Below are 15,252 nucleotides of genomic sequence, written 5' to 3' on the forward strand. Positions count from 1 at the left end.
ATAAAGACAACAATGACCAGGAGAACACATTACATTACAGGTTTTTTTCTGCAAATAAATACACATTAGATGCCGATGTCAGTGCACTGTTCACAGTGGCAACTTAACTATGCAAAGAACGGGAGTCACGCAAATAATAACAGGAGTACTAATGGGAACGGAGCATTTATTGTGATTATCAGCATTAACAATGTTATTAGAAGCATTACAATAACAAGAATATAAAGGCATGGACCTTATTATGTAATTATAGACCAAATGCTATGTGATACAAAAACCTCCGAAATTAGAATGCAGTAATCAAACTCTGATATAACCTGCACGGCAGAAATTGAGACTGTAAGTGTGCTTGATAAAAAAAAGAGATCAATGATTGTTTTAAACAAAGATTTAAGTCTGTACAATTCACAGATGTAGATATCACCTTGCCGTAATATGCTATTTTTTCACTGGTTGGAAAGCTTAGGCAGTGACCTGCATATGCCACATATATCAATTAAGAGTGGAAGAAGCAAACCAAGACGGGTTCTGCGTGTTGAACCAACCATGCTAAGTAATCAAACAATTCTCTGGTGCTTTGAGACCCTCAAAAACTACAAGTTAATTTTTCAAAAGTATAGTACCGAGAGTGATTAAAACAAAGTTCAACCTTGTTTCATCTCTCAAAGTGTCAAACTATGACCCAGCACCTTTCTTCAATGAAATAGCGTGTTCTAATTTCTTCTTATGACAATTTCATTCATAATAATGCTCCTAAGATTACAATTTTAATTTTCCAGAGATGTAAAGTTCATGCTCTAGACAAGCTCCTTTTTTCGCTTCACACTCCCAACTTGGAAAATACCATGTCATTCATCATGCTGTACTCTTTTCTTCCTATAAAAAATACATTAATTTAATAATTTATGTAGTTATCACTGTTTCAAAGAAACATAATATCATACTTACTATATACAACTATAATCGTATGGGATACTTTTACACTATTATATTTTGCAGTGATATTCATTTTCTTAGTTTTGTTTTCTAACAAAAAAGGGGCAAACCCATAACTCTTTACCTTTTCATCTTCTGGGGTGAACACAACTTTAACCGCCTCAAACACCTCTTCAATGGGCTTTGCAGCATCAATCTAAAGGTCAAAAGCAACATCATTTGAAGTTGAGGTAACCATATCAATAATCTAGTAAACAACCAAACAGTTTAGACAAAATTTTACCTCTCGAACCTTCCCCTTCGCCTTATAGTATTCAATCACAGGAAAGCTGGACTCTAGAAAAACCTTGAATCGCTTCCTTATTGTTTCCATGTTATCATCTTCTCTTCCCTTCATTATGACGAAAAAGAATAATAGTTTAAGCACAAAAGGACACAAGACAAAAAGAAACAAGGAAATCTTCTAATGGAAATCAAATAGATACCCATATATATATATATATATATATATATATATATATATATAGAGAGAGAGAGAGAGAGAAAGAATCAAGTAACCTGGTTCCTACTCAGAAGACGCTTCTCCATCTCTTGTTCAGGACAATTGAAAAACAGGACAGCTTCTGGCTCGATTCCTGTCTGCAGAACAGCCAAGTTTCACCATGTTAGAGTACCTGACTTAAAGATGCAGAGAAGACTAGTTAAAAGAAAAGCTCAAGGGCATGTAAACTGAAAGAAAAAATATGGGAACAAAGAATAATAAAGACTTACAACAGCTTCAAATGCTGCACGGTTTTCCTCATTACGAGGAAAACCATCAATAAGGAACTTGTCATTACCGCTTTCCAGCATTGCTTTTTTGAGAAGCTTAATTGTGACCTCAGAAGGAACGATTTTTCCTTCTTTGATCATGTTCTGGATCATGGTTCTGCAGATCAGAAGACAACATATGTTAAATATGATCTTGCAGAAAAGGGAAACATGGGGAAAATGATTCAAATGCAAAAAGAAAGAATACATACAAAAAGATTCAAATGCAAACAACTGGTCTAGTACATAGTACATGTACATGCACTTCTTCTTCTTCCCTTAACTCAATGTTAGCATGCAACAGACAGAAAACAAGCAGTTCATATAGAGGAACTCAAAGACGCATGTCCATACAATTTAACGAGAACAGAGGATGCAAATATCTTACCTATCCATGCAGGGTAATAGAGGGCAAACCTAGAAAGCAAGGATAAACTTTATTTGTCTAAATTCAGTAGTTGAGGGTAAAAACATCGATAATGTTTAATGAAAACATCCTTTAGTAGAATTGAACAGAACTCAAAAGGAAAACCCGCCTCAAGAGATAATAACTATAAACAATCATTAGAAACAAGGTTTTTTTATTCCCAAATCAATAAGTGTAAAAGTTTGATCTACGTTGATACTGATCCAGATCTGAATCATGTACAATGATCAAACTGTAAATAAAATGTCTAGAATTAGGTACAAATCTATGCATGTCATACCCATTCTCAGAACCAGACTTAATTTCTGCTCGGAGAAGATCTCCAGCGCTGAGATGGGTGTAATGAAAGTGTTGGACAATATTTGCACACTGGGTACCTTTTCCACTGCCGGGGCCACCTGATTAATGAACAAAACGAAAGAAACTCAAGAGTCTGTAGGCAATTTACAAACAAAGGGAAAATTAACTGGATGAAAAGTAAATGTAAAACTACTAATAGACATGGAGAGGAAGAAGTGACTCACCCAAAACAAAAACAACTATTGGCTTTTTGCCGGCCAAGCTAGCATGAACATCCTGTAGTTAAAATATCATGTTATAAGCTGATGTATGGGAAAAATGCGAACATATGATAAAAAGAAAGGGAACCACTTTTCCAAAAGTAGGTATATTATTATATTATGAGGAAAGTATAATTCTTTTTGGAACAACAATTGGATCAACAGAATAAATTCCATGGTCCTCATTACCTTGTTTGCAGTGCCAGCGGTTCCCATGAGTGAAGAACTAGCTTAGTGCCCTGCCCGAGCGTTTGAACCTGCATAAATCGAAAAGAAAATTGTTGAAGAAAAGGAGAAAGAAAAGCAAGAGATCCAAATAGTTGAAGAAGGGATATGAACTGATGAACAGCAATGGCAGCAGCAGAAGATGCAATGTGGGGAAACGCAAGAAACGAAAGGAAATACATGACATTCGCAAGGGGGGATCTACATAGCAAGGAAAAAGCCAAGAAATTGAAAGAAAAAAATTACGTAAAGCAGTCAATTTTGTACACAGATCGGAGGAGACGAGAGATAATAGAAAGAAAGAGAAGTTTGAATTTACCAGAATTTGAAGCGAGGGAGAAAGGAGGAGATCTGTGTCTCTTTCTCTGTGTTTGGCTTCGGCTTTGGCTTTGGCTTTGGCTTTGGAGCCTAATTGAATAGATGTGGCTGAGAAGGAGCGTTTTGGGGGTTGAAAAGGGCATATTTGGAATATGATTCTGAAAAAGTGGTTGTTTGCGTAAGTATAACGGCTACATCTGATGTTTGTTTGGGTTGGGCCATGGGTGTCTTGTCTATTGACCCAATTATTATTGACCATTTTCATTTATTCATAGTAAATATCTCAGAAACCATGTTCATCCTTTTATTATTATTATTTACATTACTTGATATAATTAAAGCATTCAATTAAAGCATTCATTACTTGATAATAAATATGGCAAAACATTCAATTTGATTGAAAAATATTTTTAATTAATGCACTAAACATTGAATATGAAAGTGTTGTTGGTTGTTTTATCTCAATCTAATATGTAAAAAATTGATATCGCCGCACCTATAACTTTAACCTCAAATATGAAAATAAATTCCCAATTCTCATTACTCTATCTTCCATATAACTATTATTATTATTATTATTATTACCAATCATACAAATAATTCCGCTCGTGTGTTGTCATACAATTTGGCTTATGGCTCGGATAAGACCAAAAAAATTGCGATTGAATGATAATCAACATAAAATATAATCAAATCATGAGGAGCTATCAAACTAAAAATTTTTATTAGGTCATTGTCTCCCAATGAGACGGTATATCAACCCGGATGTAGTGTTAAATGAATATATATTGATATACATAGCTTCTAATTAAGCACATATGTCACAGGTTGAAATTTAAACTTCGAATCTGCGCGGCTTCGGGATTCGGATATTCATCATTCTGACGTCCCAAATCAACCTTCTTATCACGATTCACACCCTTGTGAGATATTGTTCGCTCTGACCCCCTGACCTTACGATTTTGTCCTACAAAAAGCTTCTCACAAAGCGGAGGTGATATGATCCCTTTTATACCCCAGGAACCTTCCTATTATGTTCGATGTGAGATTCAGGACTCTTCTTTAGGTTCGTGACATTCTTCCGCACCCAATCTCGTGACGTCCTCGTTATGAAAGCTGACCACCCTGCTTGCCTCCCTTGAAGTGCTTGACGTGGATCGAACGGTTTAGGACTGGCTCTGATACCACTTGTCACGGGTCGAGACTTAAGCTCCGAACCCGCATGACTCCGAGACCTGAACATTCATTCTTCCAACATTCCAGATCAGCCTTCTTGCCACGGTTCACACCCTTGTGAAGTATTATCCGCTCTGACCAACGATTTTATCTTACAAAAAGCGTCTCACAAGAGGAAAAAAATGTAAATCCTTTTATACTTCAGAGACTCTCTTATTATGTTCGATGTGAGATACAAAACTCTCCCTTAGGTTCGTGACACATACACTTCTTAGGGGAATTATTAAGTATGTGGATACAATATATGATCTTAAGTCCACCCATCCTTTATTTCTCATTTGTGCCTTCTTTAAATCATATATGGTATATTAACTTTGTCCAGGCTAAATACATATACTCAAAGCAAAAGCTTATACATATATAAATGCATTTACACCCACAGTTAATGTATCACATTCACTGTAATGAATTTATCTGACCAACGAAATCAGAATTTAGAAGAATGCTGGTACTTGAGCGTTAGTGCCAACACAGCATGTTTGATTCTTCCATCACCAGCTTACCACAAGCTCTGCTGGATTGTTTGGTGCACAACATCTATGATTGAGGATTTTTCAGATTCAATAAATTATTCCGGCCAACTAATCCTTCTTGTAAACTAGGGTGGGGTATTCTGGACTCCACATGTTGTTCTGCACATATTCTACAAGTTCCTCCTGCAAATCAAAACAAACATGTTTGTCATTGTCGAATATAAGTGTTTGGAGACATTGAAAGAGAAACATTTATTCGTCAACAGCCACATTACCTGGCTCTGACAGATTTTTTTGAGCTCTCGAGCATCAATCTCACGATATCCTTCCACAAGATCCTCTTCTACGGCTTCCTTCACCACTGCTGCAGCTACCTCCTTTGTTATATCTCTTATCCTGCAAACAAAATTAATAGACTTAGACAATGACCTTAAATTGAAAGCTCTCAACTACATTCACCAGGTGAAAGAGAGGGAAAAAAGGAAACGCCTGATCACATACTTTGATATTGGAGGGTATATGATCCCGTTGAGAACCTCCTCTTCAGTCATGTATGCAGCTAGACTACATTAGCCAATTGAACGTTACATATGATATGAGTGATGAGTCACTATCAAATTCAGTGTCAAAAGCACCAAATCATCTTGTTTAAGCCATTAAAATTTTTTTCTGAAGGAATTTTAAGAGCAAGAGAAATAATTAATGATCCATGTCACATATATCAGAAAGCTTCTGGCATAATGCCATTGTAACTAAGCACACCATTTGGGACAACTAAAAAATTATAGTAAGTTAATAAAATATTAAAAAAAATCAGGACTTAATCCATAAGTAACTCATAAAATGCCTAATTTAATTAAAAGGATTAGAAAGGTACAATAAACAGATCCTAATCACTACTTTTCATAAGAACTTTAAGTGGTTCTGAGTGGGTAGGATGCAGTAACTGCCTTGCCCATTGTATTCTCATAATCTAGCTAAATTTCATAAAGAATAGTGATGGATAAAATTTTCTACCAGAAATCTTCTATATAATCTCCTAACAGTCTTACATGAGAAAATTTCTGAATTCCGCATTTATAAATATATTTATCAGACAAATGAGACACACCGTTCTGCTGCAGCCTGTAGCATGCCGTCTGAAATAATCCTAGAGCCAGATAGAAGAGTTCCAAGTCCAATACTGCATAAAAGAGAGGTAAACAACTATAAAGGATGAATTAGAGAAACATTAATAAAAGACAGCTTTGTGAAATGAATTGGAAAAACTGACCCTGGAAAGAGATACATGTTGTTTCCTTGGTTGCAATGCCCAACATGACCATTTCCTAAATTTTTCGAAAGTTACAATCAGTAAACCTTTCATTCACATGAGAATTTAAAGGAAAGAATTTTTTGTTTGGAACTTATATAAAAAATCAAGATGATATAGAAATATAAAAAATCAAGATGATATAGAAATTCAGGCAAGAAATGAGCAACTTGTACAATAAGTAGCTATAATTTTATGGAAACTCAGCCACTATAATAAACAGAGATTAGGCTGATTGTAAAAAACCTGTAAACCAGCCCCACGTGGGAGCAAATTGGCAAAGATCTATAAAAATTAAAAGAATTACTATGCGGACGGTGTTTAACAAGGTAGCCTTGACACATACCAAGATCAACATCTCTAAATGGACTTCCACTTGCAAATATAATGTTGTCACCTACAATCAAGAAAGCTTCCTCTGGGGTGCACTCGGCTGCAAAAAGAAGGATAAAAGAGCATGACAACTTTGTGTACAAATATAGATGTCCTAATTTTAAATCCCCAAAATATTTAAAATATTCATACCATTTTTTGTAGGGTTTGACATTGCAAAGATGGCTGGTCTAGTTGAAGTTGAACCTTTAAGAGCCTCTAACACCTAAAACAGAAAATGCACTTTACATACTTTGCAAAAAGACAGGCAAAAAAGATTTGGCTGGAAGGTTAATGAAGTTCATAGATTCTAAGAAACAAACCTATGCCTAAAACTTTTCAAAAAATAATTGTTCTGCAATCTGGAATCCATCTGCCAAATTTTTCTCAGAACATCTTCTTTACATTTAAATATACGAGAAAGAAATGAAAATAGTGAATCTTTACTTTACATGTGACACATTCTCATTACAAAGTAGATCACAAGGCTTCGGGATAGCCAAAGTGTTAAATTCTAAAACAATACATTAACATTCTACTAAATTGCCAATTAGTAGAAATGATATTCAAACGGTGATCATAGATTATATTGTCATAAACAGGAGGAGCAAATGTTTTGCTTGATATGTAAAATTCAATTATACCTCTTTGGAAAACAATCCTCCAACTGCAGATAACCCAAGAAGCACATCAGGCTTCACTTGCTGCACCTGTTTAGCCAGATTAAAGAAAGGTTCTTCAATTGGAAAAGTAATGGAGAGACTTGACAATGCATCTAATGACACAAACTTCAAAGCAGGCAAAAACTAAAACAAAAGACCATAATGAGACGAAAGTCATTTGCCAACCGGACTCCATTATTTCACATGTGAAGAATAGAATGATAATGTAATCTACTAGAATATAAAGAGTTGAATAAAGTGTTACTAGCGTACAAACCACTTCCACAAGACTTGCACCCTCCCTTAATCCCTGGCGACCAGCTTCTTTGATTTTCCTTGCAAATGGCAGGGCCTCTGGATCAATATTTTCACGTTCCTCTGTGATAAGACCCTGGATAAAAACAACACATTTGATTAGAACGTATATCTAATAAAAAACGCTCTCCATCAAGGGAAGATAACTGTGTGAAGGTTGCATTGAACCATCACATTCTAACAGCCAGAATCCAAAGTAGCACAAATGTAAGAATGAACTCAAATAGTTCTGTAATGCATTAGATAATCTAGTGGTTATTTTAGCATGTATAAACGAAACTCGTATAATGAAGTGGTTATTTTGGCTTTAAGACACCACAAGAAATGGTGTTGTGATATTGATAACAAGGAATGCAATCAAATAGTTATTTTAGCCATCTTTTGATCTACTTATGATGGTCCTTTCTTTTAAAAGCAAGACAGTCATAACTCATAACATAGTAGGAAGTTGCTTATGGACCAATTCACCAGCTCTATCTTCCTGTCCAATGCCTCTACCTACTGCCTTCTTTGTTAGCTTTCCAATTTCAAGAGGAAATATTAGATGAAAAATTATGGGGTAACGTTGAAAGCAACATATATTCCTTGAAAGTTGAAAGTACAACTTGCTAACTAAAAATTCCGGAGTTTTAACAGATTATACTACTCACATTGGCATCAACAACCCAGAATTGACTCTTTGCACTGTCAAAAGCAGTCTTGTTATTTCCTAACATTCTAGCCATTGTTTTCCTTGCAGCATTGAGAACCCCCATTCCTGCACTGCAGCAGTATAAAGATTATGGAAAAAAGCTCTAACGTCTCCTACTAGCAGGTAGGGCCTTCCATAATAGTTTTCACAGGGAAACACTAAAAAGATCAAAAACAGCAAACAAATCAGGCAGCAGATTCAACAAGTTTATGGAAATGACAGATAGAATGAGGGGAAATCCAGCCACAAGCAAACAAATAACTGGACCAGCTAAGCATGAACAACATAAAATTTCCACATATGGTAAGAAGATAAAGCCAACAAAGACAAGTATCTCATTTTCCATTTAGTGGAATCACTTCTTTCGTTTTTGTTCAGACACATGGGGAGAAAAATGATAACAGGTTCTTGCTTTTGTGGTAGAAGAATCCAAGTATAATCAACTTGCTATAATCCAATTGCAGTTCATAGGTGATGAATTTTAACCTTCAATTCAGAAAAAATAATGATTACAGAATGAACCATTAAGTCCATAGTAAATCAGGTGTCAAAATGAAAGTCTAAGAACCACAAGTGACCGCCACATATAGGAATAATATAATGATAGCCATGTTATCTCTTCCACAATATTGGTATTATGTTAATTCAAGACTAAGCCTCACAGGGCAGGCTACAAAGCTAACCTTCCAGCACCAGCAACAACAATCTTTTGTTTAGGAAAGTCAATCATCGGCCTTCCCTGTGCTCTTACAGCTCCAAGTAGACCAGCAATTGCAACCCCAGCTGTTCCCTGCTTAGTGAATTGGGTGAAAATAAAGCGACAATGTGAAGGCAATTAAATCTCAATAAATTAAACAAATAGAGTTTAAAAGGCAATTAAAAGGGATGGCAAGCAATATTCAAAAGAACACATTATACATTGCTCAAACAGAACTTAAAATATGAGATCCAAAGAAACAGGTGAAAACAAATGGAATGTTATGCATTAACAAATCAAGCCAAGACGGATTATCCTGTATCAAGAGAAAATTTCAATTACCTGAACATCATCATTGAACATCCTGTATGTATTTCTGTAACGTTGCAATAACTTGAAGGCCCACTTGCTCTGGAAATCTTCAAACTGCAGAAACCCAAGTATGCTCATATCTCTTAAAAAAAGATACTCCAAGTTAATTGAAGACAATATTCTGTTAACAAGATAGAAACCTCTATCTACACTGTACACATCTGGTCATATCTCTTCAATAAAGATACTCCAATCCAATTCAAGACAAGATTATGTTAACAAGATGAGACATATCTCTATACCTGCACAATAACATGTGGCCAACGAGTAAAAACAGCCTCCATGAATTCATCAATCACCGCAATATACTCATCACCATCAAGACGGTGTTGTTGAAGCCCCAGATCTATTGACAGAATTATGTACCATGTATATCACCATATTTTTTCAAAACATATAATTGACTCATAAAGCATGCAAGAACAAGACGACAAGATAATGAAAATTGAGCTAGTGCTAGCAAGGGCACAGACTACAGGCATCAAAAGAAGAAGTCAAAGTCTCAAAATTTCTCTAAATATCTTTTTTGATATATCAAAAGCTAACATCAGGGACTGGCATCACTCTTATGGATCATTGCATTCTTAAGCCTTTATTCTACATGTACAAACCATCAAATTCATCCAAGCCCCATATGCCATCCTACAATATTACAAAAGTACAAAAAGCTAACGCAAGCAAGGGATCAATGATGATTGAGGAAAATGTCAAACCTAGATTGGCATGCATTTTTTGCCAAACACATGCATCTGAAATTCCCTTTCTTGATACAGCACCATGTTTACAAACTTTACAATGCAATACTACTTGCTACTTATCACACAATAATGTTATTCTTTATATGGCTTCTCCAAAATTGGGTGAGGAAAACTTACATAAGGGGTCTTTGAGCAACTTCTCATTGTTAGTTCCAACATCAATCATGACAGGAAGTACCTAATGCAAGGGAGAAAACAGAGGAAATATTTGTAAAATTCTCGGTAAATGGTCAAGGTGGACAAGACCAGAAAAATTAGTATTATATTAACTGCCAATTTATAAGTATAGAAAATGGAACAGGAAAATAAGTGTCTGAGAATTGCTAGGTGGCTACAAGCAATGAAAATCCACTAACGCACAATCAAATCATGCTCTCTTGTACTCATTTTCAGAAAAGAAAGTTAATCTGAAGTAAGGAGATAAGAAACAAATAAAATGGATATACACATGAATATTTATAGATGTTATCATATAAATCCTTATTCCAATATTCCAGCATCAGAATGCAGGCATAAAGACTGAGAATCATTAGAAGAAAATACATGCTTTCTTCTTTTCTCTTATTACATAAAATTATTCCAATAGTTAAAAGTTCCTTAACCAATGTAACTGTTATACTTTGCATTTATGAACACAGACATAACAAAAATATCTAGCATAGAAAAATACAAGATTAGAGAAAGAATAGCACACCCTCTGAGGATTGATCCCGGCAGCAGCAACATACAAGTCCAGCTTCCCTATTGCAATTCCAATTCCCTGAACTCCAAGGTCTCCTAGACCTAATATTCTGCTACCATCTGTAACAACAATCATATCAACCTGTACACAGTAAAAACTAAATAAACAAAATGGAAGCTTATCATCCTATAAAGTTATTTTATGTTCAAGAGCTTATTATCATTGACCAAAACTTGTCTTAATAAAAAACCAAAGCATTTCTGAAATACTGATACCAAAATTCATAAAAGTTACTAACTAAACCAGATCTGAAAAGAAAGAATAATCCAGCACTATTTTGCTCTACAAAGACAAATGATTGTGTTACTGGTACCTGAAGTAAAGGTACCAGAATGAGGTACTCAGTGAGTCAATAACAAATTTCTACAAAGAACAAACTTGGATGTCCAAGTTCCAAAATTCAAGAGCAGGTGCCAAACATTTAAATTCTCTATAAGAAAATACCCATTAAGCCAGCAGGTAGTCTAAATTCAAAACATATGCTGGATATAAAGCAAAACGTAAAGAGATATACTGTCCACAAAAGAAAAAGAAATGAGAAAATAACAAGCATAAATCATATTAAAGCATTGCCATAGAAAGCCATTTCACGTTATCACGAGGTAAGGTTGCAACAAAGCAATAAAGAACTTATGTAATGCAGACCTGATCAGCTGGCCAGTTGTAAACCAGAGACATCATTTCTCCCCGATCTTCTGCACTAAAGTACATTCCTCGAGGCCTCCTAAACAGACCACTATAGTTCTGGCAAACAAGACCTACAGTTGGAGTATAAACTATAGGAGCATATTCCTCGATGTTGGCAATTAAAATCTGTCAAAGTCAGAAATAAACTAGTGTTTCAGATATATCATCAAGAAGATGACAGGTTCACTGAATACTAGAATATATACTCTCTTGACATGGAAAGCCACTAACAGCACGTCACTGTGAGTATTTTTATTGACACTTTTTAAGCTAATTTCAAGTAAGACTGTTAAGAAAGATGGATGTATCATATGGGAGATGGATTAGAGTCCAACCTAGAAGTGAAACAATTAATGGGGACAGAATAAAGGAAGTCATTCCATTTAAAGAAAAAAAGCAACATGAAACTCAGAGAAGAGCAGAAGGAGAAATAAAGAAGTAATTCCATTTCTCCCCATGGATCCGAATAAATTAATCTTACCTTATGATCAACAATTACACCAATTACTTATATCAATAGATTAGATGGAAAAGGAGAAACTTAAAAAACTAGCTTGTAAAGCATTATAGATATCCCCATGGATCCGAACAAATGAATCTTACCTTATAATACATAGTCTCATTTCTGTCATGCAGGCGATTAAGAATCCGCCACTTGGCAAGAGCATTTGGATCAGATGGTCCATCTCTAGCTTGAACTTCAAGCCTCTTCAAATCAACCACTGGCAATTAATGAATTAAAAAAATGAAAATAATGGAAATTCAAACAACCATGTATAGAAAGATTTCACATCCTTCAGCAGCATCAATATATTTATAAAATAAAAATTACTGAAGCGTTCAATTTGCTGTTCGGAAGACATTATATTTGGAGGAAGAAGGCCACGAAGATCCAGACGATCTCGCTCCGTCATGGAAAATGCTGTTCCCTAACATTCAACACATTCAAACAATGAACTTTTGATACTGATTATAGCAGAAAAGGCATACTAATTAACGAGGAAACCTAAAATGATGGAGGTCATAATTGGAACAGAGAACGAGATTGAAAAGGAAATTATACTTTGTTGAACCAAGGATCATGAAGGATGTCGAGGCTGCGCTTGTGAACGAGTGTGGGGCGGTGGCCCTCCGCCGTGGTGAAACATCTCGGGCGAGCCATACGAGCAGGATCGATGAGGCTCCGTTTCAGGCACCTGATCAGAGAAGCCGCTGCTCTCGTCTGATTACGAAAGTTTGACATTTTTGTTTTCTCTGCTTTGGTCCAGCAAATCAGGTGGTTAAGTTGGAGATGTGGGTCATTTTTTCTTTATCTTTTTGATTGGGATTCTTTTTTTTTTTTAATGAAATTCGTGATCATAAGAAGGTCCATCATTTTACAGTTCTTATAGGTTATTGGATTTGGAAGCCCAACAGAACCCCAATAATTTGTTTTCTGCCATGGCCCATTTTCAACAACGTACAACTGCCCACTTTTCTTTAAGGTTTTTGTTTTGTTTTTTTTTTTTTTTTTTTGTTGGGATTTATGACAAAATGGAGAAAGAAAGACAATGATAGGCAGAGAGTTGAACAGCACAGCAACTGTTGATGTGGCAGTTAAGGCTACTTAGAAACAAGTTGAAGAAGGAGAAAAGCAAGGGTTGGGTCAAACTATAGTAAGCGTCCGTGACTGGAATGCATGACATTAACTTTATATATGATACACTCAGTCCCAGATAAAAATAAAAAAGCATAGAAAACTACATCAGAGGCAGGGAGACAAGATACGCTTATTGCCTCCTTCCATTGCCTTGAAGTAGCCTGACAATGCCACGGGAATTCAACCATCATCCTCATGCAATCTTACTATTGATTAACAGGTATTCCATTCTTTATTTCCATGCACTCTACGCCTTCATCTTGCTTTTTTCCTCCAAAAAACTCCTACTTTTTCTCTTACACAACTTAATTTTGATTCTTTTGTCTGCTGTCAAAATCTTGTATTTATGCTTCATTTCACCTTCTTCCGAGTTTCCATCTGGGTTTTCTTTTCATTGCTGAGAAACCATTCTTTTTGGGATGTTAAAAGCCCTGTTTTTGGAAGAGAATTAGGGTTTTTCCTGTGCTTTTCACTCTGAAGCTGTTTCCCACCCAATATTATTGATTGTGACATCTGATTCTCTGGACACTTCATTGATTTCATTTGTTGGTACCTTGTGCGTCTTTGCATAAATTCTTGAATTGTCATATCAATTGTGGTGGGGGAATCCTTCTTTTCATGTATTGTGGATTACTATATTGTTATGAGTTGGTTCAATACATTAGTGTGATTCATATAAAAATTGCTGTTTTGTTGGAGGTTCTTTATGTGAAGTTAGAGCTGTCTTGCAGATGTGCGCTTGCTTGTGAATTGTGATGCGTAGCTGTAAATAGCTTCTGTTAGGAGCAACGCGATAAAAGAAAACATGGATGATGGGGAGATAGAGCTATCGGACCATGTCCTACAATCAAACCCTGATTCCTCTGGCAATTTCCAGGATTCAACATCTGTTGATTTAATAATTGACGAATTCTTGAAGAATACCAGAACATGTACTCACACTCACACTTGCAATCCGCCTGGCCCTGATGCGGCACATACACATACATGCTACCATACACATACCCAAGTTATTACATCTGAAGAGGATGATCACCAGAACAATAAAGACAGCTCTCGTTTGAAACCAAGGAGGCCTTTGGGGAATAGAGAAGCAGTTCGGAAATATAGAGAGAAAAAGAAGGCACATGCTGCTTATTTGGAAGAGGAAGTAAAGAAATTGCAGTTACTGAACCAGCAGCTTGTCAGAAAATTACAAGGACAGACAATACTTGAAGCAGAGGTTCTGAGGCTGAGAAGCCTTTTGGTAGACATTAGAGCAAAGATTGATGGTGAGTTGGGTGTTTTCCCCTTCCAGAAGCAGTGTAACGATGCCCCTATTCTCAAGGAAGGTGATAATTGTGGGGTGCAGTCCACTGCTGATGCAATTGGTCTTCAGTGTCAGACCGATTTGCCATGCTTCCATCCACATGCCGCATCATCAGCAGTAGCAAACGTGGGTGGAGGTGAGAAAACAAACATATCCTGGGAAGGAAACTGTCAACCTGCAATTGTAAATTGTCAAGGTAACATAAATCAAATGCAAAGTGTTGAAGGATACCACGTGAACGCAGTTGAAACCTTGGTGCCATGAGCATCTCAAGCTGGTAAATAACTGCAAGGGAAGAGCTTATTTGTAAGTCTCCAAATATTTTATTTTGGTCCATCATATGCTCTGGTATATAGAATGATGATGATGATGCGAGGAGTGTTCCGTAGGTTGATACCACCAGTGTAAATGCATATGTATGTTATAGGATCATGTACTCAACATCAACAGCATATCTTGTGTGGTTCTCTTAATAGCTTATACAATACTAGTACTAGTATGTAAATGCAATCTTCCTTTTTCACCTTAACCCATATCTGTGTGGATGATTCAACTGAAATCAAATGGAATAGCACAAGACAGTTAAATATTATCTTCCCTGGTTGTTGTTTGTAGGTCTTATTATACGCTTTGAATGACAATTAGGAAATTATCTCCTTGTTAATTGTTTGTAAATTGATCATGAAAAGATGGTCTTTTTAGTATCAAATG

The 15,252-nt window shown here is 35.9% G+C and overlaps 2 protein-coding genes and 1 pseudogene across 8 annotated transcripts; 1 reads left to right on the forward strand and 2 right to left on the reverse strand.

Moving 5' to 3' along the window:
* Position 1: 1 nt before the first annotated feature.
* Positions 2 to 3,417, reverse strand: LOC111297154 (UMP-CMP kinase 3-like). Of its 3 annotated transcripts, none has more exons than XM_022891780.2 (10): positions 3,278 to 3,417; positions 2,923 to 2,990; positions 2,698 to 2,749; positions 2,454 to 2,571; positions 1,708 to 1,864; positions 1,495 to 1,575; positions 1,220 to 1,327; positions 1,061 to 1,132; positions 425 to 474; positions 2 to 317 (listed from the first exon to the last, which is right to left on the reverse strand). In XM_022891780.2, the coding sequence occupies exons 2-9, from the start codon at positions 2,947 to 2,949 to the stop codon at positions 463 to 465; spliced, it is 627 nt and encodes a 208-aa protein (XP_022747515.2). In that variant the 5' UTR covers positions 2,950 to 2,990; positions 3,278 to 3,417; the 3' UTR covers positions 2 to 317; positions 425 to 462. The 3 variants fall into 3 exon arrangements, with proteins under 3 accessions (XP_022747515.2, XP_022747516.2, XP_089596668.1); XM_022891781.2 differs by having other exon boundaries at positions 3,205 to 3,283; XM_089740542.1 differs by lacking the exon at positions 3,278 to 3,417 and adding an exon at positions 3,073 to 3,157.
* A 1,340-nt stretch (positions 3,418 to 4,757) lies between these two features.
* On the reverse strand, positions 4,758 to 12,875 carry LOC111296010 (NAD-dependent malic enzyme, mitochondrial). 4 transcript variants are annotated; one of them, XR_016325870.1, is made up of 19 exons: positions 12,657 to 12,875; positions 12,426 to 12,522; positions 12,197 to 12,315; positions 11,552 to 11,719; positions 10,859 to 10,987; positions 10,282 to 10,342; positions 9,649 to 9,752; positions 9,377 to 9,460; positions 9,021 to 9,127; positions 8,297 to 8,408; positions 7,609 to 7,722; positions 7,314 to 7,379; positions 6,823 to 6,895; positions 6,644 to 6,730; positions 6,259 to 6,313; positions 6,097 to 6,168; positions 5,487 to 5,654; positions 5,261 to 5,381; positions 4,758 to 5,168 (listed from the first exon to the last, which is right to left on the reverse strand). XR_016325870.1 is itself a non-coding variant. In XM_022889982.2 (19 exons), exons 1-19 carry the CDS (start codon positions 12,834 to 12,836, stop codon positions 5,094 to 5,096), a joined length of 1,887 nt encoding a protein of 628 aa, XP_022745717.1. In that variant the 5' UTR covers positions 12,837 to 12,875; the 3' UTR covers positions 4,758 to 5,093. The 4 variants fall into 4 exon arrangements, 3 of the variants coding, with proteins under 3 accessions (XP_022745717.1, XP_022745718.1, XP_089596669.1); XM_022889982.2 differs by having other exon boundaries at positions 5,487 to 5,549; XM_022889983.2 differs by lacking the exon at positions 5,487 to 5,654.
* A 432-nt stretch (positions 12,876 to 13,307) lies between these two features.
* Positions 13,308 to 15,138, forward strand: LOC111296011 (basic leucine zipper 23 pseudogene; annotated as a pseudogene). Its single transcript, XR_016325871.1, has 2 exons — positions 13,308 to 13,452; positions 13,964 to 15,138. The product of XR_016325871.1 is annotated as a basic leucine zipper 23 pseudogene (transcript).
* Positions 15,139 to 15,252: the final 114 nt, after the last annotated feature.

This window comes from Durio zibethinus, chromosome 12 (assembly GCF_047325235.1).
Source record: "Durio zibethinus cultivar Kanyao isolate XHJ-2024 chromosome 12, ASM4732523v1, whole genome shotgun sequence".
NCBI lineage: Eukaryota > Viridiplantae > Streptophyta > Magnoliopsida > Malvales > Malvaceae > Durio > Durio zibethinus.

Coding starts and splice junctions, on each gene's coding strand:
- LOC111297154 (XM_022891780.2), bottom strand. CDS start 2,949: ATGGGAACCGCTGGCACTGCAAACAAG. Junction 2,572..2,697: donor AATAGTTGTTTTTGTTTTGG/GTGAGTCACTTC, acceptor TTCATTAATCAG/GTGGCCCCGGCAGTGGAAAA. Junction 1,328..1,494: donor GTCTTCTGAGTAGGAACCAG/GTTACTTGATTC, acceptor GTCATAATGAAG/GGAAGAGAAGATGATAACAT.
- LOC111296010 (XM_022889982.2), bottom strand. CDS start 12,836: ATGTCAAACTTTCGTAATCAGACGAGAGCAGCGGCTTCTCTGATCAGG. Junction 9,128..9,376: donor TGTTCAATGATGATGTTCAG/GTAATTGAAATT, acceptor TTCACTAAGCAG/GGAACAGCTGGGGTTGCAAT. Junction 5,550..6,096: donor CTACAGGCTGCAGCAGAACG/GTGTGTCTCATT, acceptor TGGCTAATGTAG/TCTAGCTGCATACATGACTG.